This window comes from Podarcis tiliguerta (genome assembly GCF_965153285.1).
Source record: "Podarcis tiliguerta genome assembly, chromosome: 5".
In the NCBI taxonomy this organism is placed as follows: Eukaryota; Metazoa; Chordata; class Lepidosauria; order Squamata; family Lacertidae; genus Podarcis; species Podarcis tiliguerta.
The window spans coordinates 43,701,415-43,726,113 of NC_139538.1; the positions used below are offsets into that span (position 1 = coordinate 43,701,415).

Below are 24,699 nucleotides of genomic sequence, written 5' to 3' on the forward strand. Positions count from 1 at the left end.
TTCAGATGTGGGAAAACCTCACTCTGTATCTGCAGTCCAGTTGGCACCTTTCTGCATGCCAGATGGAGACAATGAGGCTTTAATTTGATTCTGTTCTTCAGTTGATATTTGGGTTGCTTTTGATGTTTTCAAAGCACATGCAGGAGCTGGGTGGAACGTTGAGCACTTGCAAATTGTGGTTGGGGTTTTGAGACACATGTTCCCTTGCTGCTGGGTCAAGACACTCCTCAATAGACTTAAAAGCTTAGGAACCCCACACATTTCCTTATGCTTACATCTGCAGCACAAGGATGGTTTCAGATTTTAGAGAGCTAGTACATGTGTTCCAAAGCAGATTCAATATGTGCTCAAAGCTTTCCATGGGGCACAAACAGAGAAATGTCAAAGTTCCATGTTAAAACAGAAAAATGAAACTTCCTGAAACTCTCTTCATTGTGTGTTCAAATCCTGCACTATCAAACTGCTGCAAACACCAGATTCTTTGCCGAGGAAACCCACTTTCTGCACTCAAATTACATGGTGGAAATTTTTTTTTAAAGTATGTTTATAGTTCCATCAAGTTGCTGTGTTGTTCCATGTGTCAGAGCTATGACCAGGTTCCAATCCAGACCGGGGTTTGTTTTATCTAGCTGAGGTTTCCTGAGACTCAGGGGTGGGCTTAGGGTTGAGTTCTCATTTTACCAAGCAAGGATAACAAGCCACTCTCCCTGTATTTTTGCCAGGTTACTGTAGGCGTTACACTGTACGTCAATCATTGGAGCTGATGTTGCACACCCCTATATCCTTTCTGCTCCTGAAGAAGATAAAAGGGACAACAGGAAGCTGTGCAAAAGTTCCTTCTCCAGATCATTTAGAAAATGCTACTTCCCTGTTTAAGATATATTCCGATCATGGTTAAAGGAAGAAAAAGATCCTTAAAATCCCAGCTTTCACACAGAAGTTTTGAAACGTAGGGATCCTATGTCTTATTACTGGCTGACTTATTTTCCATTGCATAAAAAGCCACATGCAGCACACATCAGTTCTTGGTTTACAAGCCTGACTTTGGCTGATTGCCAAACTACATGCTGAGCATTTTGGCAATAGTTTTATCAGCATTTTGGTTGTAGCATGTGTTATGGAGAGCAAGTCAGACAATACCTTTATTCAGGCCAGCAAATGAAATGTTGGAAGCGATCCTGAATTGGATCAAGGCTGCAGCATCTCCCCCCCCCCCCACAGCAGCTAGCCATGTGCCTCTCTAGGGGTCGGCAAGGTTTACCTTGCCTGGGCCGGTTCACTTCAGCGGAGATCACTCCATGGGCCGGATCGCATGCAGGCCTGTAATTTCTGGCATCTACGTTTGCGCAGACGTGGTTTTCGGTGTCTACGCGAGCGCAGGCGTGATTTCCAGCGCTGCGGAAGCAAGTCCCCATGCTGCACTATGCCGGTTTAGCGCAGCACACGGGGACTTGCCGAATGGGCAGCTCACTTCAGGGCCGGTTAAACAACTCCCATGGGCCACTTGTAGCCCATGGGCCTTAGGTTGCCGGTCCCTGCTCTAGGCAGCCATCAAGCTGGCCTTTTAATGCCAGTGCCTTCCATTGTTGCTCCCTAGCTGGTGGTGTTCGGTAACTTATGATTGTTTATTTTGGATGGGAGGATCTCTCTGTTTCTCCTTTTTTCCAATCTTAAATTCAGCTCTCTACATCTTGCAGCAATTTGTGATTTTTTAAAATAAATTTAAAAATCCCAATGAAAATTCACCAGCATTTTAGTGCAAATTTCTTGTACGCATTTGTGCAAACAAGTTTCCCCAATATAATGCACAAGCTGTTCCTCTGTAGGGGGCAATATTGACTTGGAATAATTAACATCTGTGCCAATCTACAGTTTTATAGATCCATAGGAAATTAAGAAATCCAAGATTACGGGGGTTGGATTAGATAACCCTCTGGTCCCTTCCAACTCTACAATTGTATGATTCTATGAATATGTATTTTCTGCACATACTCAGAGAGGTAAGTATGCTGTAGCAGCTTCCTCAGAGCCAGACTGTCAGCAAGACATTTGGAATATGAGAGGGAGAGTATTTCTTTCTGGATTTGTTTGTGATTGAAGAGCAGCTGTGCTCTGAGGGTGCATGCTTTCCCAGTTCATCTGGCAACATGCCCAGGTTGGAGGGCCCACAGGTATTTTGGTATTAATTCGCCATGCTTTATTGCTTTTGTTCTGTGTCTGCAGCAAGAAAGTAACAATCTCCTGCTTACCATTGCTTCATATGTCTCTAGGGTTATTGTGTAACTTGGTATAATTACCCAGGGAGCCAGAAGCACACGAGGACTCAGCATGGGAAGCAACGGGAGAAGTTTATTCCCATCTGAAGGAACAGTAATAAACAGATTCCAGTGAAATCGACAGACATTGCTCATTGACTTGGGTAGGTTCTCTCAGTGTTAGCAAGTTCAATTATTGCTGAAGGGGAAGCACACATTCCTGCAAATATTAAGTACTTGCTTGTGATGTAAATACATCATACAGTAGTGCCTCGGGTTAAGTAATTCGTTCCGGAGGTCTGTTCTTAACCTGAAACTGTTCTTAACCTGAAGCACCACTTTAGCTAATGGGTGCTGCCGCCGTACCACTGGAGCACAATTTCTGTTCTCATCCTGAAGCAAAGTTCTTAACCTGAAGCACTATTTCTGGGTTAGCGGAGTCTGTAACTTGAAGCGTATGTAACCTGAAGCAAATGTAACCTGAGGTACCACTGTATCTTGTAATGATACCACCTAGCCATGGTTCTGGGCTGTCGTGAGTTTATCATCTATTAGAGTCAGCCTACGCTTTCTCTTTCTCGTTCCCTATCAGGTCCTCTGTAGGTGTGACACTGCTTCTGGAAACCATTTCAGATGTTGAATTCTCACTTCTGGCACATATTCAGGGCACTCCCCTGAAGCTGAGTGCTAAAAGGAATGGTGTTGATTTTAAATACAGTAACCCCAGGGCTGTCCATGACATTTTGCTCTCATACTGTCATGAAGAATTGTGCTTAATAAGATGTCTGTAAAGCCCTTAGCAGTAAGAATCAGTAACTCCACTTCTGGAAATTTCTGGTCTTAATTGTTCACCCTTTGGCATGAGGCACAAGGAATCCATTAACATAGTTCTAGTGAAAGGTATTGAGACTGTGAAAGTCAACCAATGTCAAAATGTGCAGACTGGAGAGTATGACATAAGGAAAAGCATATGAAGGGAGTAAACGGACTCTGTCTCTTAATATAAGCAATAAGAGGACACTTAAAAATACAAGAAGCCAATTAAGATCATACAAACAAATTGCATTGCCCCATGCAGCAAGTGGCTGTGGAGACCAAGAGTTTGAGAAGATTCACAGAAGGAATGTGTTGGCATTGGCTAATGTTGTCAGAACCACCTGTTGTAAAGCGAAGTGATCTCTAATTATTTCAGGATGAGACCTTCCGGGGAAGATTATCCAGCATCTGTTCAGTGTATCTTTGCACCTGTCTCAATAGCAATGACCACTTTCAAACTGGGCTATAGAATTTTGATGGATCTGTGGAGATGACAAATTTCTATGCTTTTGTAATATTTCTAAATATATACTGATATAGAAAGTCTTCCCTGGAAAGTGTGTGGGGAGGGGGAGTATTTTGATATTGAAAATAGTTCTCAGTAGCACAACATTGGATAATACCCACCATATTCTTTGTAAGAGCTCCTATATGCTAAAATACTGCAATAGTATTTTTTCCCCAGGTTGCTTTGTGTGTTCAGGGATTTTCCACTTTTCCCGCTAAGTGTCATCCCAAGATAACACAGAGAAAGCTGGATTGCTTAATCGTGTTTGACATCAGTGACAGTGTAAATGGTACAGCATATATTTCTGCACAAGGTGAACATGTTTCTCTATAACTGGGCATTTGGCTGATTGAACATTCTGCTGCCTTTTAAATAAGTTTGTGGGAGGGAAATTATTGTTTCATTTTTGTTCTTGTATTTTATGTTCTCATTTTGTGTTTTTATGTTGCAAAATGCCCTGTGATCTTCGGATGAAGGGCAGTATACAAATTTAAAAAATAATAATAATCTGTTTAGGGTGAAGCCTGGACAATGGCAACAGGAATATACAAAGTGGCAGTACAACCAGGGGCAGAAAGGCAGGGCATATCTCCTTTCACTCCATCCTATGTATTATTATTGACAAAGGAAAGTGTAAGGATACGTTTTCTCTAAGGGATAAGAATACTTTAGCACCTATGGACCTGCAAACAAATAGCTTACTACTACTGGTTTCCCCAAGTGGTTCCAGGATACTGCAGGGCTGTCTAATCATGATAAATCTCTTATTTTATCATATCCAGTCTCTACATGTTATAATTATTTTTGAAGCAATGCATTCTACCTTTTCCACCCAGCCAAGTAATTAAAAAAAATAAATCTTCTGTAACCTAGTATGGAAAGTGGAGAGACTTGATACTGTCATCCGGTTTTATTTCTCCTATTGTGCCCTGGTGAAGTTTTAATCTATATATATGTGCCTGCACCTATTGCAGGCAGCTAAATATGAGCTTCAGCAAGCTGGGGCTATGGGACAGAGCCCTCAAGCTAAAATATGGGAATTTAAGCTGTAAGGCAGCTGGTGGAGATATAAATACTGATAGAAGTGATTTCAGAGGGAGTGTTTACCAGCGAATGGGAAATCCAAGGTCATTAAATCATAGGCCAAAGTGGCATCCCAGGTCTTGATATTAAATCTGGAAGGATACTTTATTTCATGTCTATCTGGATAGCGAAGGAAGAAGGCAGAATTTAGGTCGAGCAAAAGCATGCAGGCGTCAGTGGGTGACATTTTGTTAACACAAACAAAAGCTTAAAAGCAAACTGAGTTTGGCCACCTGGAAGATCATATTGAGGCTACTGAGCATTTTCCTCTTAGCTTAATCAGCAAGAGCCACTGACCATGTTGCTTTATGTCAAAAATATTCTATGCCAGAAACTGGTGACTATATCAAGAGAAGAGCAGGCTGGGAAAGAGTGAAAGAATTTGCCAAAATCTGGTTTGTTTGAGCCTGTAAGGGCATTTGCAAACTGGCATAATTAACGTGTGCATATCTCTCTGTCTCTCTGTCTGTCTATGTCACACACACACACACACACACACACACACACATTCTCCCTCTCTCTCTCTCTCTCTCTCTCTCTCTGTGTGTGTGTGTGTGTCTAAGTGTAACCTTATTTTTGCTACAACAGCATGCTTCTTTCCAGTCTAATTTCAGTGGGAGAAGGGGAGGGAAGAAGGCCCCTGTGGGTGTATGTGTGAGTGCCTTGGTGATTTTATAGAATGGCGAGAGTGGCATGAATCTGTTTGGGAAAACTCGATGGCAGTTTTGTTCCTTACATAAAAGACACCCACTCATCCACTTCCAGTGTTATTGGACATGATCCCGGTTATGAAACTCATGACTGGTGCTCACTAAAAACTTGCTCACTGAAAAGAAGTATAAGGACTAACAAGGACACCTTTTCAGAATGGTGGGTTTCTTTTCTTTGTAGGCCCAAAAACCTCGTACACTAGACTGTGCTGTTAGGAGACCTTGATCAATAGATCTCACACCTTACCAAGGCAAATAGCTATTAACTGTGGTACACTCTGAGCTCTTCCTTGCAGTCCTTCCAAGACACACACACACACACACACACACACACACAGAGAGAGAGAGAGAGAGAGAGAGAGAGAGACCTGAACCAGGAACTTCCCTCACAAAGATTGCATGGTTTGAGATTGATTTTTATTTTGCAACAGCCAATGCTTAGAGCGATCTCCATCTTGTGGCAATTGTAGAGAATTTATTCTCTTTCTACTCCTTATTTCACTGTGTTGAGCTTTTCTTAAGCGCTCTCTCTTGCTTAACTATTTTCCTTACTATGTACACTTAAAAAAGAAAAGAAAATTTAGAGCTTGGGGTTGTTGTTTTTAAGTCAATCCACCATGAGCATGGTGCTCATTTATATACCATGCATGGTGCACCTTGATAGACTAGCAATTTGAACCAGAGAAGTTAGCCATCGCATTAACAGGTCCTCAGTCTGGTGGACTCCTTCTATATAGCACTACAAGGCTGCATCCACATCACACATTTAAACTCTTTGCTTCGTAAGAGTTTTTTTTTAACCCCAGGTATCTGCAAATACTATTTGGAAATTTAAGAACTTTGTTAGCGGGAGGAACCTAGCAAGCCAATAATGCACAATGTTGAAGTAGAAAATGTGTTAAAATGCAAGAAGCTTACCATCCTGACTTAGGCATTTCAAGGGAAATTGTGATTTTCTATATTGAAGATACTTTCCAAGAAGAGGGCAGTTTATTATTAAAATGCATCTTTAGTCAAGAAGAACACACTAGTTGTTGGAAAAATAAATCCACACTAGAAACCAGAAAGGTTTTTTTTACTAATGGCCCAAGCTATCTGAACACAATGAATATGCTCAGTTATCCTTCACATCAAGTCTGGGATGATCTTCTAAAATAAGTATGTTAGACCTGAAATAGGAAACATGTGGCCCTCCAAATGTTGTTTGATTGCAGATCCCATCATCCATAACCATTGGCCAAGCTGGTTGGGTTTGATGGGGAGTCCATTAACACCTGGAGGTTCACAGGTTTCTCATCCTGCCTTAGATAGCTATAATGGCTTCCATCTCATAATTATAGGAGTGCTCACTTTAAAAAGTAACACAATGCCAGCATTCTTACAAATGAATGTTTTGAATGACTATTGATTTTAAGCAGCAAAAAGGGGGATATAAAAATGGGTGTGAGCTCAGCCTCCCGATGCTGTGTAGCAGATCATCTTAACTGGCTGAAGGTACTGAAATAAGCCCAGAACAACTTTTTTTTTGTCCTCAACACATTGTAGCCTTGATCTCCTCAGGCAAGCCTTGTTTCCCAAGCAGCCCTGATCTGTTCTGGTCCAGGATAAAGGATAATAAAGATCCTACTGAATTATAGCACATCCCTAATCCTATAATGGAACTTCCTTCTGGTAAACAGAGTTAGGATTGGAGCTTTTGATGTTCCTAGAATTCTTGACAGTGATTCTGGCAGGTGCAGATAGTCTGTATGTTGGTTTGGCAAGGTTCTGTGTTTATTTTCTGTCAAATGCCTAACAAAAAAAATACTGTACCAGTTTCTGAGAACCTGCTGCATGGTACAAATTTTCATCTTTCACACCATTTGAAGATTCTCTGAAGGAACATTTCTCAAACTGCAAGGTAAAGCTACACAAATTGACTGGATAGCTCAGTCAGTGAAACATGAGAAGCTTAATCTCAGGGTCGTGGGTTTGAGCCCCACACTGGGTGAAAGATTCCTGCATTGCAGGGGGTTGGACTAGATGGTCCTCGTGGTCCCTTCCAATTCTACAATTATATTCTATTGACTTACTGCCTTGCACAAGTAATTTCCAGCTTTTGTAACATAAGGACTAGTTTCTCTTATTTCTCTTTTACAGCAAATAAGGAGGCAGTGTGATGTAGTGGTTAGTGTTGGACTAAGACCTGGGAGACCAGGGTTCATACCCCCCATTCGACCATGAAGCTCATGAGGTGACCTTGGGCCAGTCACAGTCTACTTGTTTTCAGAGATGAGGGTTCTGCCATCATTACCCTTCTGTTTCCCAGCAGGCTTTGGTGCAAACTGACACCTGCACAACAGGCCAAAAAAAAAAAACCCATTTGAATGTCTGCTACCTCCTCTCCCCTTTCTATTTTAAGACTTTGACCAGATAGAGAAAACATGTCTTCAGCATCACCCATAAGCTACTTTTTCCTCTCCTCACTGCTGTTTACCATCTAGCCTGATTTAGAGTTCTTAAGAACTCAAAAGCTTGCACATTATTTTGTGACACATGGTATTTTGGAATTTCTCGTTTTTGGAATCTTTTAATACTGCAACTGCAGCTAGAGTGACTTGTATCATAATCCCCGGGAACTGTTGTAAATATGTGTGAGCTGGTGCCATCTAGCGAGCTTCACAGTATATGCAAACTGTTATCTCTTCTGCAGCTAACATGCAGAAGAGTTGCTGTAACAGCCAGACTGGTGTTCATTCACCCTGACCAAGTTGACTAATTGCGGTAGACTATGGATGCTCATTCTGTTGAAATGTGCTTCCTGTTGAAAGATGAACAACACCTTTGTTTGGATGCTCATCTGAATGTGGGTATTGTCCACCTCCCCTGTTCTGCTTTCAGTGGGATGTGCATGCAGTTGTGGGTCTTCATTTACATTCTGCTTCAACCAGTCCTGCAACTGCATACATGTATAGCTGGCCTGGGAGAAGGGAATGCTGATAGGCAACTAAACCAGGATGGCAAAATAGGAAGTTGACTGGGTAAGGGTTGTGTTCCTTTCTCTCCTGCCTCTTCACATTGAAGGCAGTGTGAGGGTTTTGTCTGCCTCCAGTAATGTTAACTGTGTAGCCAAATTTGATCAGTTTTGGAACTCCTGCCCATCAGAGAGAAATTTGTTCTCCTGGTTGGCGTCTTTTCAACATCAGTTAAAGCCTTCATCTGGCCTTTGGGGACTGAAGAGATGGTAGGCTGGTTCCTATTCAGTATGACTTCTGTTATTGGTGCTATTTTGTATACTGTGAGTTCAAATAATATAAAACAGTCTCTAGCTTCTCTGCACACTTGCATTGTTTATCTTTTGCTTTTATGACCAGGACAAATGTACATGCTCTCTGCTTCAATGAAATGTGACATCAGTTGCTGAGGGATATGTTTTAATTCAGCCAGAATCCATAATACATACCATAAAACCATGGTAAATGTGAAGCAAATATGGTAAAATATGCACACAAGTTCATCCATGCATACAAGGAATATGGAGAACGGGGTCTGTAAGTCTAGTGGCAAATATACTAATAGAGGAATCAACCAACCAAGAAAGCAATTGTGATTGTAGTTCTATAAACCTTTCAGTAATTTTGTAGAATTAGACAACATCAACATGGAGTATGTCACGTTGAATATGGTGATCTTTGCTTCGAAGCAATCTGAGCATAGGAGTATAGTAAATATTCCCTTCTGAAATAGCTGAAGCTTCCTAATTTACTAGTTGGTATATTTTAATCATTTATTAGCTAAGTTACACTGCCATCCTATTGGAAGAAATTTCCAGTGTGGTTTGTTCCCAGGTAAATAGTGTAGGATTGTTGCTTTTAGCGAGAAAGCTTAGCATTTTTAAAAAGCAAAATTGGTTTGTGTTAATAAATCTAGGAAAACTTTCTTGAATCATATTTATTGAATCATTATCACCCCCCTCAATTTAGAGTCCCTGCTGCAAATGGTATGCAAACTAACCATGTTTAATCAGAAGCTTAATGGGGTTCACACCCTGTCAACCTTTGGCTGAATAAACAGTCCCCAAATCAGATTTATATATTCCAAAATAAGTAATAAAAATAAAACCCTTTTGGTATTTTTGGGGAGAATATTCATTTTTATTGCCGAGATTCTCCCCATTAATAATGATTGCATTCCGCTTCATATATCTAAGTCTTTTTTAATTTCTTTCCAAGTCCTCACATAATTATCTTTATAGATGTTATGATTATTTACCTATAGCCACACTCCTAAGTACTTCGCTTTTTTCTCTTATTTTCCAGCTGGTAATTTCCCCTAATTTCTTCTAATGCTATTCCTATTGCAAATGATCCCAATACTTAACAATACATGATGTCTGAAAAATTGGTGAAAAGATCTGTCTAAGTTTATCTGGAGGGGGAAGAAACCTAGGATAAAACAAACGATCCTTATCGACATAAAAGACAGAGGAGGTTTTACACTCCCTGACTTAGAATTGTATTTTGAAGCTGCCTGCCTGTGTTGAATTAAAGACTGAGTATTGCTAGAAAATGCACAGTTGCTAGACATGCTGTGAACAGACTCCAGCTGAGGTATGAGGCCATTGCTCTTCTCACCCACTGTAAAGCCAGCTGATTAGACCTCCCTAACTATACCCTGGCTTTAAATGGGAGCTATTTTTCTTCCTTGAAGTAACCCCCTTATAATTTGATGTTATATCCACAGCTTCTGCCTGCGCTCCCCCCAGATAAGAACCAACCAGCTTCGCTTTTTTTCTGACACACTTCCCAAAGCTATTTTAATCCCATCATTGGACAGCTAATGTTCTCCCCTCTCTACAGAAAGTACTAGGACATAAAATGGGTTGCATTCTAGGTTGTGGATTTTTTGCTGCTGTCCATAGGTACTGGCAAGCAACAGAGACATCACAGTATTCCCATCTGCCTCTGGTGCTCATAGTTAAGTTACATAAGACCCATGACAATGGTTTTGCAGCGCTCTGTCCTTGTTTTATGCATGCTCTTCTCAAACCAGGGCTTTCCCTAATTTGTTGTGCTAGTGCTTTGGCTGGTGTCCGTTGATTTCCTAACTAATCATGACCAGATCTTTCAGCACAAGCATTTGAGGATCCTGTGCTAACATCAATGGAGGCACCAAAAAATAAGAATGGGAGGACATAGAAGGGACAAAGTTCATATCTAAATGGGTGAGCTGTGTTCCACAGGTTAAGATCACTGAAATAAAATTAACAGTATAGGTTAATGACAGGAGTCCAGCAATGGGAGACAAATGGGGTGACCTCTTTGTTTAGAGACACTTCAGGGTTGTCACTGTTCTGCCATGCAAAACACTGCATTCTCAGTTATTCCATTGGAGTCTGAGGGAGAGATGGAAGAAGATGCAACTTTCGATGTCAAAAAAGTTTCTTATGAACTGTGGTGTCTTTTCTGCCTTTGTCCAATATGCCTAATATATTCTACTATGTAGATAGTGGCTCGTGTCCTTGACCAAGCAGTTTGCTTCCCCTTCTTGACACACTTATCCAGCAAACCTTTTACTGAACCAGCTGACGTAATTTTTGGTCTCTTTCCATTTAGGGAGGCTGTCTGAGAGCCAAATAACGTCACTCCTCTCTTACTTTGGCCTTCCAAGCTTCCCGCAGTGTGGCCTTCACTTTGAAATTTGGTACTTGAAGCACAACTCCAAATTTCCCCTCTGGTTCGGGCAGTGTGTGGCCTTGAGGGACGCTGAGTGTGAATCTCTGCAAGGTCCACGCTATAAAGAGGAACAGCTCCATCTTGGCCAGGACTTCTCCCAAGCAAACCCGGATACCAGCTCCAAAGGGAAGATAACTGGGCGAGGGAGAGGCGATTCTCTTCCCATCCTTATCCAGGAAACGTCCTGTGTGGGAGGAAGAACACACATAAACATATCCCCAGAAAACATACATAAAACATAAACTGATACCATACAAGAACTTGGCTGGAATATCTCTATAGACCAGATGAAGGGAAACTTTGACCCTCCAGATGTTGCTGAGTTATTACTCCCATCATCCCTGGTCCTTGGCCATGCTTGCTGAGGCTGATGGGAGTTGTAGTTCCTATGCTACCATGTTCATGGTTCTTGTATTCTTTAATGAGCCGCTTAACAAGTTGGGTCCAGGACACCACGTACCTGATCCCTTATATCCCTGCTCAGGCACTAAGGTCTTTTGGGGGAGTCACTATTAGTGGTTCCTCATGGCTCAGATGCATGGCTGGTACAATCAGTACTGTGGGCCCAGTTTTGTGGCACTCCTGTCTTCCTGTTGCACTTTTGGCACCTACCGAAGACTTTTTTAATTATTCCAGCAGGCTTTCTGAATGAATTCTGATTTTATTGTTTTAACTCATTTTTAGTCTTATTATAATGCTCCTCCAGTATTGCTGTGATCAAGCAGTATACACAGTGTTGAAATAAATATTTGGAGGGCCGAAGGCTCTTCACATCTGCTACAGACCCTTCCCAAATGTGCTCATGGACAGTAATTCTATAACACAGGACCAGGGAGTCCCCCACACCTACCAGCCCCCTGTCCCCCCTGAAATAGTACTTCTGTCTTGTCAGGGTTCAACCTCAATCTGTTAGCTGGCATCTATCCTCCAACTGCCTCCAGACACTCACACAGGACATTCACCACCTTCACTGGTTCTGATTTAAAAGAGAGCTGGGTGTCATCTGCATACTGATGAACACCCAGCCCAAACCCCCTGATGATCTCTCCAGCGGCTTCATATAGATGTTAAAAAGCATGGGGGAGAGAATAGAGTCCTGAAGTACCCCACAAGTGAGACCCCAGAGGTTTGAACACTCATCCCCCAACACCACTTTCTGGGCACAGCCCAGGAGGAAGGAGCGGAACCACTGTATGACAGTGCCCCCAGCTCCAGAAGGATGTCATGGTTGATGGTATCAAAGGCCACTGAAAGATCCAGCAGAACTAGGAAACAGCTTTCATCTTTGTCCCTAGCCCGCCAGAGATGTGACCAAGTCAGTTTCAGGTACTGGGTTGGAAAAAGAATAGAAAAAGTGTGTTGAAAATCCACCCTGCCCAGACAAAAAGGGAATTTAAGCAGCACACACACACACACACACACACACACACATGCCAGGAGGCAAGTGTGGCAGACTCACCTGGATTAAATTCCCCTGGCTTGTCCCACTCTTTCTCATCATGGTGAATGGACCACAGGTTAATCACAACGTGAGCTCCCTTAGGAATGTCATATTTCCCAATGCTGCAGAAAGACAAAGGCCATCAGTGGCTTCCTCTTAAAAAGGTAAAGGACTCCTGACAGTTAAGTCCAGTCGCGAACGACTGGGGTTGTGGCACTCATCTCGCATTACTGGCCGAGGGAGCCGACATTTGTCCGCAGACAGTTTTTCTGGGTCATGTGGCCAGCACGACTAAGCAGCTTCTGGTGAAACCAGAGCAGCACACAGAAACACCCATTTACCTTCCTGCTGGAGCGGTACCTATTTATCTACTTGCACCTTGACGTGCTTTCGAACTGCTAGGTGGGCAGGAGTGGGGACTGAGCAATGGGAGCTCACCCCGTCGCGGGGATTTGAACCGCCGACCTTCCGATCAGCAAGCCCTAGGCTCAGTGGTTTAGACCACAGCGCTACCCGCTTCCTCTTACTGATGCACTTATGTCTCCTTCCGCACCTCAGCTTTGCAGCAGATCTCACTTTTGGAAATGGACTTTACCTTGTATCTGCCAGTGCCTCGTGTGGGATAAGGAGTGGAGCTACAGGCCGGATGCGCAGAGTTTCACTAATGGTAGCGTCCAAATAAGGCAAGTGCTGCCGGTCATCAAGCTGAGGATATCTGTTAAAGCCAAGTTTCTGATCCAGTTCCTCTTGGATCTTTTGCTGCACCTGGGAAGTGTGGAAGAGTTAGACAAATCAGCCAATGAGAGCAGCAGGTTAGGAAGTCTCTCTTTCCCCCTAATTTCTTTAACTGTCGGCCTCACCATTTTTCTTACAGTTGGGCGACTCAACAGTGGAAAGAAAAGCTACTGCCTCTTCATGTACTTTTGAAATAGGGCTTCTTGTATTAATTCCTTTGCTCATGCAGTAGGTGTTTGAAACTACACCGCTAGTGGATAACAGCTTTTCACTTCCCATTGGCCACGACCTCCTGTGCTAACAGAGGGGTGCGTGAAGCTATGGTATTGCTTGTTTGGGGAGGGCTGGAACATAAGGGAGCCATTTTTAATTACTGTATGCAGTGCATCAGTGTGTGGATTGGGTGATTGCCCCTCTCCATGCCTCTAAAAATGGTGCAGTCCCATGAAGAAAGGTCACTTCCAGATAGGAATGAGCAAATCTTTCAATTTCAATTTCTCTCAGTTTCTCATTTTAAATTCAGTTTCACATCCTTTTGTTAATTTTTTTAAAGTCCTCGTGAAAATTCATCAGCATTTTAGCACAAATTCATCCCAATGTGTACATTTTTGTATACAATTTTGCTCAAATATACATTTTTTGCAAAGCAATTCCTCCCCCCAAATATAATGCACTTTTCTGTGTTATTTTAACTAATGCATGCATTTATATGTATACTTTACCCTAGTATATGCACTTTTGGTACCCATTACTTGGCAGGAGAACTGCATTGCATAATTCAGCATTGCAATAATTTTGAAGGGTGGCTTTCTTTTGGTTCACATATTGTTTCCGAAAGTGTGAATCAGATAGGTTCACCTTTAAATGAGAACGGCATCAAAATTCTCCCCCATCCCTATTTCCATATGACCTATTTATTGAGCATTCATCCTGACTTGTTTGCATTAGCTGATATTGACTGTTTCATAGAATCATAGAATTGTAGGGTTGGAAGGTACCACGACGGTCATTTAGCCCAATTCCCTGCAATGCAGGAATCGACATGGGGCTTGAACCTGCATAGGATTGCACTTTATGCTACTCTTCTCTGTCTTGTTCGCATAACACACTGTCAAGAATCCCCAGGAATTTGGGCAGGACTAGAGGAGCTGTACCTCTGGGTAGTGCAGGAGATAGAGCACAATCCACTTCAACACAGTTGTGGTCGTCTCCACACCAGCTCCAAAGATGTCAGCCACTGTCATGAGGAGGTGGTCGTCCGTCAGCTCCTGCCCAGGCAACAGATGACTGTTGTTGTTTTCCATGTTGAGTTTCGCTCTCAGGAGTACGTTTAATAAACAATTGGCAGAATCGTCATCGCTGAACATTTCCTGGGTAGAAGATGAAAGCAACTGTGGGCTAAGATCGAGCGACAATTTAAGGTCTAGGCCATCATCTACCTACCCCCAACCCCCAAACAACTGCTGTCATAAGTCTTTAAAAATGCCAGCTGCCAGCCACTGCCACTGTCAGACCTCCCCCAAAACACGTAAGAGGGAAATAAAATATAAAATACAAATCTTGCTTTAAAATTCTGAAGCTGTGACTAATACGCCCACTAATTTGAAATAAATTCTGTTGAGATCAATATAACATTTTGGAACATGGGCAAAAGTATCATGAAATGGGCGAGTCAGTATAGATTAGGTTTTTTTATATATCTAATGGCTGCAGTCCTGTCCTGCAAAGCTTATTTGCTTGGAAGTAATTAACACTGTTATGGTTCAGCAGCCAGCAATTTTTTAGGGAACACGAGGGGTGTTTTATTTGTTTATTGTAAATTGAGCCTTACACTTACTCTGTCTATTGAGAAGTATGTCCCACTGAGCTCAATAGCACTTACTCTCTGGTATTGCAGCCTGATCATTCTTATTATTCTTATTTTTATTATTTATATACCGCCCTATACTTGGGTGTCTCTTGGGCCAGCCCTGATCTCTGCCCATACATTAAATGAATGAATGAATCTTAGTCACTGTGAAAAGTGACTTTGACTTTTATGGAGGTGAGAAGCTGAGAGTAGCATTTTTTAGTTTCACAAGAAGAATAAACTTGTGAGGTAGATTAGTGCCCAAGGCTACCCTGAACATTAATCAAAGCTGAGCAAGGATTTGAAACTGGCTTTCCCGCAGCTAACCCCAAAAGTATAACCACTGTCTTGACAGGAAGAACACAGTAATGCCCGGCCACACAATCCCATTGTTGATGCCACTAACAGCACCTGATATTCCAGATCTGTTATAGTGAGGGTAATATGGTTTGCCCATGAATCTGATTATTTTTGTTGTGAACCATTCTGGGAATGATTGCGGTTCACAAATGATATATAAAATATTGTATTTCTTCTTAAATTACTGGGCTTCAAAGGACAGCAAAGCATGTAGGATCTTTCTGTTCTATGTGCTCTGTCCAATTTAACATTTCTTACTGTGCCAACATCCCCCCATCTTCCTGGTTTAGGACACCTGGTGACTGAGAGCTCCAGAACTGAGGCTTCTTCCCACTTGTGTACCTATTGTTAAAAAGGTGGGAGAAGGTAAGACGTAGAGTCTTGAAGCAGGATCCTTCTTTATGCACACATCTTTCTCTCCTTCCCTTTTCTCTCATCATCCAAAATTGTGTTCTAATTGTGATTCATATTGGAGTACCATTTTCATCTTTGCTATGATGCTCATTGCTTTTATCCACAGATCCTTCCATCTCCATGAAACAGCTTTCTCTCTTTTGCTGGGTTTGCTACTCTATGCATCTCTTTACCCTGGCTTTTGAGACTTGAGGTGCATATTTTTAGGACCCACCTTACTTCTGTGTGTGTAAGTTATTTTTAAGTATTTTTAATATTGTGTTTTAATTGTTGTAACCCACCCTGGGACCTTAGGGTGAAGAACAGGTAATTAATAACAATAATATCAAGTGTATTCTACTTACTTCATGTTTTGCTAACTTCTGCTGTAGGAGCTGATCTCTTGCTTCCACACACTTCCTCAGCAGTACCAAGTCTTTATTGGGAAAGAACTGGAGAAAGAAACAACCATAATGACAATTCTTTTCCTGTCTGCAGAAAATAATCCCTTCTCCAGAACTCCTGTGTTAATCCCTGCCACTAAGGGTTATGTAGCAGACAGATCTGTTCCATGTAATGTAGACTGTGATCTGACTAGATGCTTCTGGCATCCTGCACATGCCTCAAAATCCCTGTAAAGTGGTACCTTGGGTTACATATGCTTCAGGTTACAGACTCTGCTAACCCAAAAATATTACCTCGGGTTAAGAACTTTGCTTCAGGATAAGAACAGAAATTGTGCAGTGGTGGCGCAGCGACAGCAGGAGGCCCCGTTAGCTAAAGTGGTGCTTCAGGTTAAGAACAGTTTCAGGTTAAGAACAGACCTCCAGAACGAACTAAGTACTTAACCCGAGGTACCACTGTATAACTTAGTATGATTTCTCTTCCAGTAAAACCTCATGGGTCTCTATTCTGACTTTCTATACGCTGCAAAGATTGACATGATGTGCATGCACATGGAAGTACAGAATATCTGCATCAAATATATCCTATTGAAACAAGTAACTATGGATTTTGCCCAGTCAAAGAACACATTCTGTTCAATGAACACAAAATGATTTTCCCCCTCCCTCACATATAATTCTAAGTTAGCTGATCTATATGCTATTGCCCACTCAAATAACTGTCTGTCTGTCTGTCTGTCTATCTATCTATCTATCTATCTATCTATCTATCTATCTATCCTAAAAGAGTACCTAACCCTCTCTCCTCAACCTCTCTTAATGAAGAATGGCAAATCAGGTGAAAATGTGTTATTTAGTTGCTAGCCCTTCCCACCAGCTCTCACCTGAAGCCAAGGGAAGATATCCAACATGCTCTCCTTGGCTACAGTATCCACAATGCCTTGGCTATATTGGAGCATGGACTCAAACTCAGGGTCTCCACGCTGGTAGGATGAGTTAAAGCAGATGGTGCACACCACATTAGTAACAGCACGTGCCAGTTCAGGTGCCATGTCCAGGGGCAAATTCTGTTTAGCACTCAGAAGTTCACACAAAGTAGCTGCTTCTTGACAGACTAAAAGAAGAGATGCATGAAGGGATGTTAAAACCTTTAGGAGCTAGAAGAAGGTGGTTATGAATAAAGATGAAAGGATGAAACTGAGGGACATTGGCAACCCAGATTTGGAGACGGGGCAACTTTGAAATAGACAGGGTAATCCATCAGATAAGAATGCTGGTTCCACATTGGGAGACAAGGGTTCAAAGCCATTTCCTCCACAAACTTGCTAATGGCTTTGTCAGGAGGTCATTATCTTTCTGAAGTGACTATACTACTTCCCATATTAAGAATCCTTGCTGCCTGGGTAGCTATTCTATTGTTCCTGACATGCGCAGTATAATTTGAGATCTTGTCTATTCTTGTTTTACTTTTTCTTTTAGCAGAAAGAGACTGATAAAGAGTATTTCTTTGGCCACATTGCAAGTAAGTTCTGACCACCACCACTAAGTGACAGTAAAGGACAAAACAAGACGATGCCCTGTACTAAGAATTTTGTACAGTCTCCTTCCTGCTCCCCTTTCCTCCCATATGATACTTCCAATCTGATGCAGGCTGAGAAAATTAATTCCTATACGTATAGAAGACAATCAGAATCATAGCTGCTCCTCCCTGCAAAGAGTTTTCTTCTTAATTGACCCCAAAGATTGGCTGCAATATATTAGGGGGTCATAGGGGCATGCCTAGAAGGGATATGATCCAGTACATTATATCTAATTTTCTTTGTCCCAGTGATCATGTGTTTCCTATAGTTATTCAACTGGGACATCCTGCTTTATATATTTATTTTTTGTTGCTCTTTGAGATTATTTGTATTCTGTTAGACCTTTTCACTTTATATAATACAGGTGTGGGGGGGGTGTTTTGTTTTTTGTTTTAAAAAACCATTACACTACAAATCCATGATTCACCTGAACCCCAGTAGTCTGTGTGATGAGAAGAATATATAATACTGTACAAAGAAAATATTTGTAAGGAAATCGGATTGCTACTCCTAAAGTTGCAGGTGCCTAATACATGCCTGAAATTATTCAAAGTGTAGTTCTAGAAAGATAATGCTCCTTCCCCAAAAGAGCACAGTTGCTCCAGCATAAACCAGCATGTGGCTATAAGATGGAATTCTACCTTTGAAAGGTTTAGGCAGCCAAACACAACTGCACCCAAACTCTACCAATGGTTGGAAACAGACTTAACATTCAGAGCAAGCATAGATACGCTTAGAACTGGGAATGGGTGCACACTTCCTCTAGTTCTTTTCCCCCTGCACCTTCACTCCTGAATGGACACACATAATTTAATTTGGTTGCCACCCCTCTGCGCCCCCCCCCCCATGTTTCAGGTGGACTTTCACACTGCTTTATCTGCTTTAAAAATTGTTTGAAACTCTTTTTAAAAAACATTTTTGCACATAACTATCATTTTTCTATTTCAATATCTGTTCTGAGAAGGCAAGTAAGGAGGTGGTTTCAAGAGTGATGCAAGCACCAGCTGATCAGGGAGTGATGGCATAAATCCAGTTTCGGCTGCAACCTGGAAAAACAGATTCCTCCCTAAACTCAACCTGAGGTTTGTGGTGTGTGCCTAAATTCTGGTGATGTATATGTTTGCACTCTGGCTGGAGGAGAATGAACACTGCTCTGAAAACAAATGCTTAAAGTGTTATTCAGCCAAAGAGGAGCAAATTACCCTAATGTTTTGGCCACAAGAGTCATCACTAGGATCTTCACTCCTCAGCTCCTGTGGGATTCCCACAAGCTCCCTTCTTGGAATTCTCTTACAGCAATCCCAACATTTCCTTTGTTTACTTACTGATTTTCTCCAGGGCCAGAGAACCCTTTCCAAACATGGAGAGTGCAGAATGTGCCAGCTTGCGCTGAACTTTCCAGACCGGGCTGTAATTGGCAAATGCAATGTCTTTTCCGTTTCGAGTCAGCAAGTCTGTTGTCACCTTGAATCAATGAAGAAGAAAACTTAACAGCATTGTAGTTTTATTTTACTTGGAAGGAGGAAAAACACAACTATTTTCATCAGATTCATTCTTCTGCATTTGATTATAATTTACTTTTTAAAGCCACTTCAGACCGAAAAGTTATTCACAATATCACTGATACATGTTTGTTATTCCCTAATTATTATGGCTTAAAATGGGCAAATATATGCAAACCAGTTTTGTATGTTATAAGCCTATTTCCCCCCAGAATTGTTCTCTTTTTACAGAAGAGAGGATGTTCCTTCATCCTGGAATTAAAACAGATTTCGGCTGCAGTCCTACACTCGGCTGTAAGTAAGCTCTAGTGAATGTAATGGAACTTACTTCTGAATACAGTGGTACCTCGGTTTACGAACTTAATCCATTCCAGAAGTCCGTTCTTAAACCAAAACCATTCTTAAACCGAGGCGCACTTTCCCTAATGAGGCCTCCCGCCACCAGTGCCCTTCCACCATTTGGCTTCCGTTCGTAGACCGAGGTAGAGTTCACAAACCGGGACACTACTTCCAGTTTTGTGGAGTTCTTATATTGAATAGTTTGTAAACAGGGCTGTTCTTAAACCAAGGTACCACTGTAGACATAATACTGTAACATTAGTGCCTTTTCATCTGTATATTAGGGAACCTGCATTCACGCTGAAGAGGTATGAGGGTGTAATTTAAGAAGTGCAGCAATTCGTTTATTTATTAAAATTATTTTATTTTTTTTAGCAAAACAGAAGGTGCAGCAATTTATCTGGGTCATAAAATTGGGAAATTCTTTGAAAGGTTATTAAATGTTGCATATTACTCAGAGGCCAAGACCAATAATTCCTAAAGCACCTCTGGAACCATTCCAGCGCTGCAGATCTTACAATCAGCCTTGTTTTATGACATAGTCAAGTAGTTTTGCTGTTGGATTTTGCATATATATATATATATACATCCCTCTTCAAAGTCAACATCCTAGGAGAAGAACCTAAATGATTCCCAGACATCAGAAAGGTAGGAAAACAAAATATATGAACATGCCACTTTCTCTAAGGCCACAAATTATATTTGATTAAAGAAAGGTGGAAGTACTACCTAGAACTCAGCAAACATACTAAAGGAACCACATAGCTCACGATCCACATCTATGCATTTTAAACTGAATGAATATTTACTGTGTAATGTCTATAATGCATATAGATCATAAGCACTTAGACATGCCAAGGCTAATGTTTCAATGAAAAATAAGTACAATCTAAAAGTAAGATGCATGAAAGCATTTGCTTCTTCACTTCTTCTCCTTGAAAGTTAAGAAAAGTATAGGACAGAAAAGGGTTATAATCAACCAGAAACTGCCTATCAGAATTTGCCTCTTCCTGGCCATGCTGCTGCTCTCCAGATAGTTTTTCTCTCTCTTTGTATTGGGTTACAAAGACAAGTTCATAGGAGTGGCAAGGAAACAGCTCAGTGGTGAAACACATGCTTTTTATGCAGAAGGTGCCAGTTTTTATGCAGAAGGTGCCAGTTTCAGTCCTTGACAGCTGCATTAGAAGGATCTTAGGTACTGGGACCCGGGTGACGCTGTGGGTAAAAGCCTCAGCGCCTAGGGCTTGCCGACCGAAAGGTCGGCGGTTCGAATCCCCGTGGCGGGGTGCGCTCCCGTCGTTTGGTCCCAGCGCCTGCCAACCTAGCAGTTCGAAAGTACCCTTGGGTGCAAGTAGATAAATAGGGACCGCTTACTGGCGGGAAGGTAAACGGTGTTTCCGTGTGCTGCGCTGGCTCGCCAGATGCAGCTTCGTCACGCTGGCCACGTGACCCGGAAGTGTCTCCAGACAGCGCTGGCCCTCGGCCTCTTAAGTGAGATGGGCGCACAACCCTAGAGTCTGTCAAGACTGGCCCATACGGGCAGGGGTACCTTTACCTTTACCTTAGGTACTGGCAAGAAATCTGCCAAAGCCCTTGAGTGCTGCTGCAAATCAGAGTAGAGAATACTGTACTACAGGTATCAATAATCTTATTCAATAAACCAGTTCCAGAAATTTATAACCTGCAGTTAACTCAGCAACCCAAGTAGTAACTCTACCTTAAGAACAAAATGGGTGATGCTTTCGTTCAAGGAGCACAGAAGCCCACTTGTATCATGCTCTGAAGAGCAAATGCATGTTCATAGAATTATAACAGTTTTCGCTGAGGGCAAAATGCAATGTGATAGAGCAAGCCATGACTGCTCACCTCATTTCCCATGCACAATCACTCATGTAAATTTCAGGTATATTTCTTCTAGCCTAGCTCAATCCTAGTACCCTCTTCTGGGCTGGAGATAATGTTTCTGGGATGACTGAACACAGAGGAGAGGTTAGAGGATTCAATGCTCATCACCTGTATGTCCCTTTTCATGTTAAAACCACCCTGTTTTCTGCTGCAGACATCAGGTCATAACTTAACAATATACAGTGGTACCTCTGGTTACGAACTTAAAAGAACATACAGTGGACACTCGGGTTGCGAACATGATCCGTGCAGGATGCACATTCACAACCCGCAGCGTTCGCAACCTGCAGCGGTGCATCTGCACATGCGCGGGTTGCGATTCTGCGCATGCACAAAGTGCAATTTAGCGCTTTTGCGCATGCACAACGGTCAAAACCCAGAAGTTACCCATTCCAGTACTTCCGGGTTTCGGCGGTCCGTAACCCAAAAAAGTGCAACCTGAAGCGTCTGTAACCCGAGGTATGACTGTACTCTGTTGTTTCATCACCTCTTCCACTCTACCCACCAGATTTCATGGCTTAGAAATAAGGAAGACACTTGTAGCTTGCTTACCTTTTGAGGTCTGCCACCAAAGATCTTCCCTTTCTTAAGCAGCACCTCTTTGGCATGGGTATAGTCGTGGACCACTACTACATAACTGGAGCCCATGTACAAGGAGTAGAGGCTGCCATACTTCTGCTGCAATCTGTGGAAAAAGAGATGGTACTGGGTATGTCCAATAAAATAAAAGAGGCTTCCGATGACTGGCAGGGATGGCAGGCATCTGGGGTAGTTTGCCTTGGACTCCAGTTTCCCTTTTGCCATCCTCCAGAAGGATAGGAGAGCCAGCCCCAAGAGTAAGGCAGCCAGTAGAACAGTCATTGCCCCAGGTGGTTTGCTGCTTGGTCAGCAATCAAAGAAGACAAAGGGAAGCAATGTCCCTGCAACAGCCAAGTTACAGCTCTTATAACGGTTTGTAGTCACATGCTTTTACCTTGGGGGTGTGCCAGGCCTTGCTGGACAACCCATGGGAGATAGCAGTAATCTGAAGCGCGAAGGCTAGCCTTGCCTCCTGCCAAAAAAAGAGAAAAGCAGTAACAAAGTGCAAAACTCTGTAGCAGATCTGAGCCAAATATACAATCAAAGATATGCAGTGGGAAATGCATAAGTAAGGGTTATTTGGTTTAATTAAAATGTATAATCTGCTTTCCCATTCTAAAAGCAGTCCTCAATATCCCCATAATACATTCCAATATGGGGTAGCCATATCCCCCCCCAATTTGTTCATGAAAGACACAAATCTAAGCTGTCAAACTCAATTCTCTACGGAAGTTCTAAACTGGGGTGTCTAAGGTTTCTTAATGCAAAGCAGAATTTATTAATTATCCCTCTATTGGCTGATACGTTTATGCTCACAGCTTACTTTAAAAACAACATAAAGGGCATTAAAAGGTAGCAGATCTAAAAATGCAGCATAAAAATAATTCAATAGGACCAGTTCAAAAAAGGACACAGACTGGGAAAATAAAATTACCTGGTGTGGTGAAGGTATCAGAGTGGGACAGTATTCCAAGGCTGTGTGCCACCACTGAAAAGGCCCTTTCATTATGACAGGCTAGACACGGCAATTACTAAAGCCAGAATCCAAATGTTTCACTAGTGCAAGGAGTTTTAGCTGTGTGATAGAATTTCCATACACTCTCATTTCTGCTTGTGGCTTCTGGGGATTTTAGGGGGTGGGTCATGGAAAGAAGAAAAGGTGGGAAGGTTCCACCGTGCAGATACAGTGGTACCTTGGGTTAAGAACTTAATTCTTTCTGGAGGTCCGTTCTTAACCTGAAACTGTTCTTAACCTGAAGCACCACTTTAGCTAATGGGGCCTCCCACTGCTGCCGTACCGCCGCAGCTCGATTTCTGTTCTCATCGTGAAGCAAAGTTCTTAACCCGAGGTACTATTTCTGGGTTAGCAGAGTCTGTAACCTGAAGCATCTGTAACCTGAAGCGTCTGTAACCTGAGATGCCACTGTAATGTTAGTTGCTGAAATTGCACTTCCAAGCTTGTGTCACAGGAGAGCTCAGTGAATTGTTTTGGCAACTCATATCTTGTGGCACCTTAAAGACATTTTAAATAACGGTATAAGTATAAGCTTTCAGGCACTTTACTTCATTGGATCATCCAATGAAGTGGACACTGGTCCATGAAAGCTTATGCCATAATAAATTTGTGAGTCTTTAAGATGGCACAAAATATATTCCCCTTGAGACCAGCTTTCTATGACATCCCCATCTCCAGGTGTCAGGGTCCATTTTGACAGTTGTGAACACTGCCATCCCTTGGGGGTCACTATTTCTTGATACTTCTCAAGGTGACAGCTGAGGGACGCTGCCTTCTCAAGTAATGACAAGATCAAAGCTGAATGTTCTGAGACCCCAGATAAGTTATGCAGCTGGATACTGCTATGGCTAAGGCTGGTACTGTCATTTCCCCATATCCATTCTGCCTAATTTCCATTGCAGCCTTGGAACAGTCTCAGCTGAATTTGCTTAGGCAGATAAATACAGTGGTACCTTGGGTTACATACGCTTCAGGTTACATACGCTTCAGGTTACAGACTCCGCTAACCCAGAAATAGTGCTTCAGGTTAAGAACTTTGCTTCAGGATGAGAACAGAAATTGTGCAGCGGTGGCGCGGCAGCAGCAGGAGGCCCAATTAGCTGAAGTGGTGCTTCAGGTTAAGAACAGTTTCAGGTTAAGAACGGACCTCTGGAACGAATTAAGTACTTAACCCGAGGTACCACTGTATGTAGCATTTTCATGTGTATTGTTTACTGTAGATATCTATTTCTCCCATTTAGGCTTCTTAAGTTGGCCAAAATAGCAATTGGAAGCTTGCATTGAAATTGAGGATGCAGAGGTGATCCCAGTAACAGTTGGTGAGGTGGGGCAGCGTTGCTCACCAGGCTTCCCAACCCTGAGTGTCACTCCCACTTACCAGGAGAGGGAAGGATGCAGCGGCAGGGAGCTTGGTGCAGTGTGAGCATAGTGGCAGGTACATCAGATTGGTTCTGCCACTGCTCTTGCACTAAGCTCCTCACTTTCTCCCCTTCTTGCTGTCGGTAATGGGC

General features: G+C 42.3%; 1 protein-coding gene and 2 long non-coding RNA genes across 7 annotated transcripts; 1 reads left to right on the top strand and 2 right to left on the bottom strand.

Annotated features, from left to right (window-relative positions):
- Window positions 1-1,553: 1,553 nt before the first annotated feature.
- Window positions 1,554-19,312, top strand: LOC310678182. 4 transcript variants are annotated; one of them, XR_014511674.1, is made up of 6 exons: window positions 1,554-2,419; window positions 3,757-3,892; window positions 15,762-15,837; window positions 15,992-16,114; window positions 17,751-17,790; window positions 19,187-19,312. It is a non-coding gene; the product is annotated as an uncharacterized lncRNA (long non-coding RNA). The 4 variants fall into 4 exon arrangements; XR_014511673.1 differs by having other exon boundaries at window positions 15,762-16,114; XR_014511675.1 differs by lacking the exon at window positions 3,757-3,892 and having other exon boundaries at window positions 15,762-16,114.
- LOC310678189 lies at window positions 5,280-9,933 on the bottom strand. Its single transcript, XR_014511683.1, has 2 exons — window positions 5,573-9,933; window positions 5,280-5,484 (listed from the first exon to the last, which is right to left on the bottom strand). It is a non-coding gene; the product is annotated as an uncharacterized lncRNA (long non-coding RNA).
- On the bottom strand, window positions 10,565-24,656 carry CYP17A1 (cytochrome P450 family 17 subfamily A member 1). 2 transcript variants are annotated; one of them, XM_083441562.1, is made up of 9 exons: window positions 22,450-24,655; window positions 22,147-22,258; window positions 19,174-19,312; window positions 17,153-17,382; window positions 16,230-16,316; window positions 14,417-14,632; window positions 13,123-13,292; window positions 12,546-12,649; window positions 10,565-11,270 (listed from the first exon to the last, which is right to left on the bottom strand). In XM_083441562.1, exons 2-9 carry the CDS (start codon window positions 22,240-22,242, stop codon window positions 10,993-10,995), a joined length of 1,320 nt encoding a protein of 439 aa, XP_083297688.1. In that variant the 5' UTR covers window positions 22,243-22,258; window positions 22,450-24,655; the 3' UTR covers window positions 10,565-10,992. The 2 variants fall into 2 exon arrangements, with proteins under 2 accessions (XP_083297688.1, XP_083297687.1); XM_083441561.1 differs by having other exon boundaries at window positions 22,147-24,656.
- Between the last annotated feature and the right edge of the window lie 43 nt (window positions 24,657-24,699).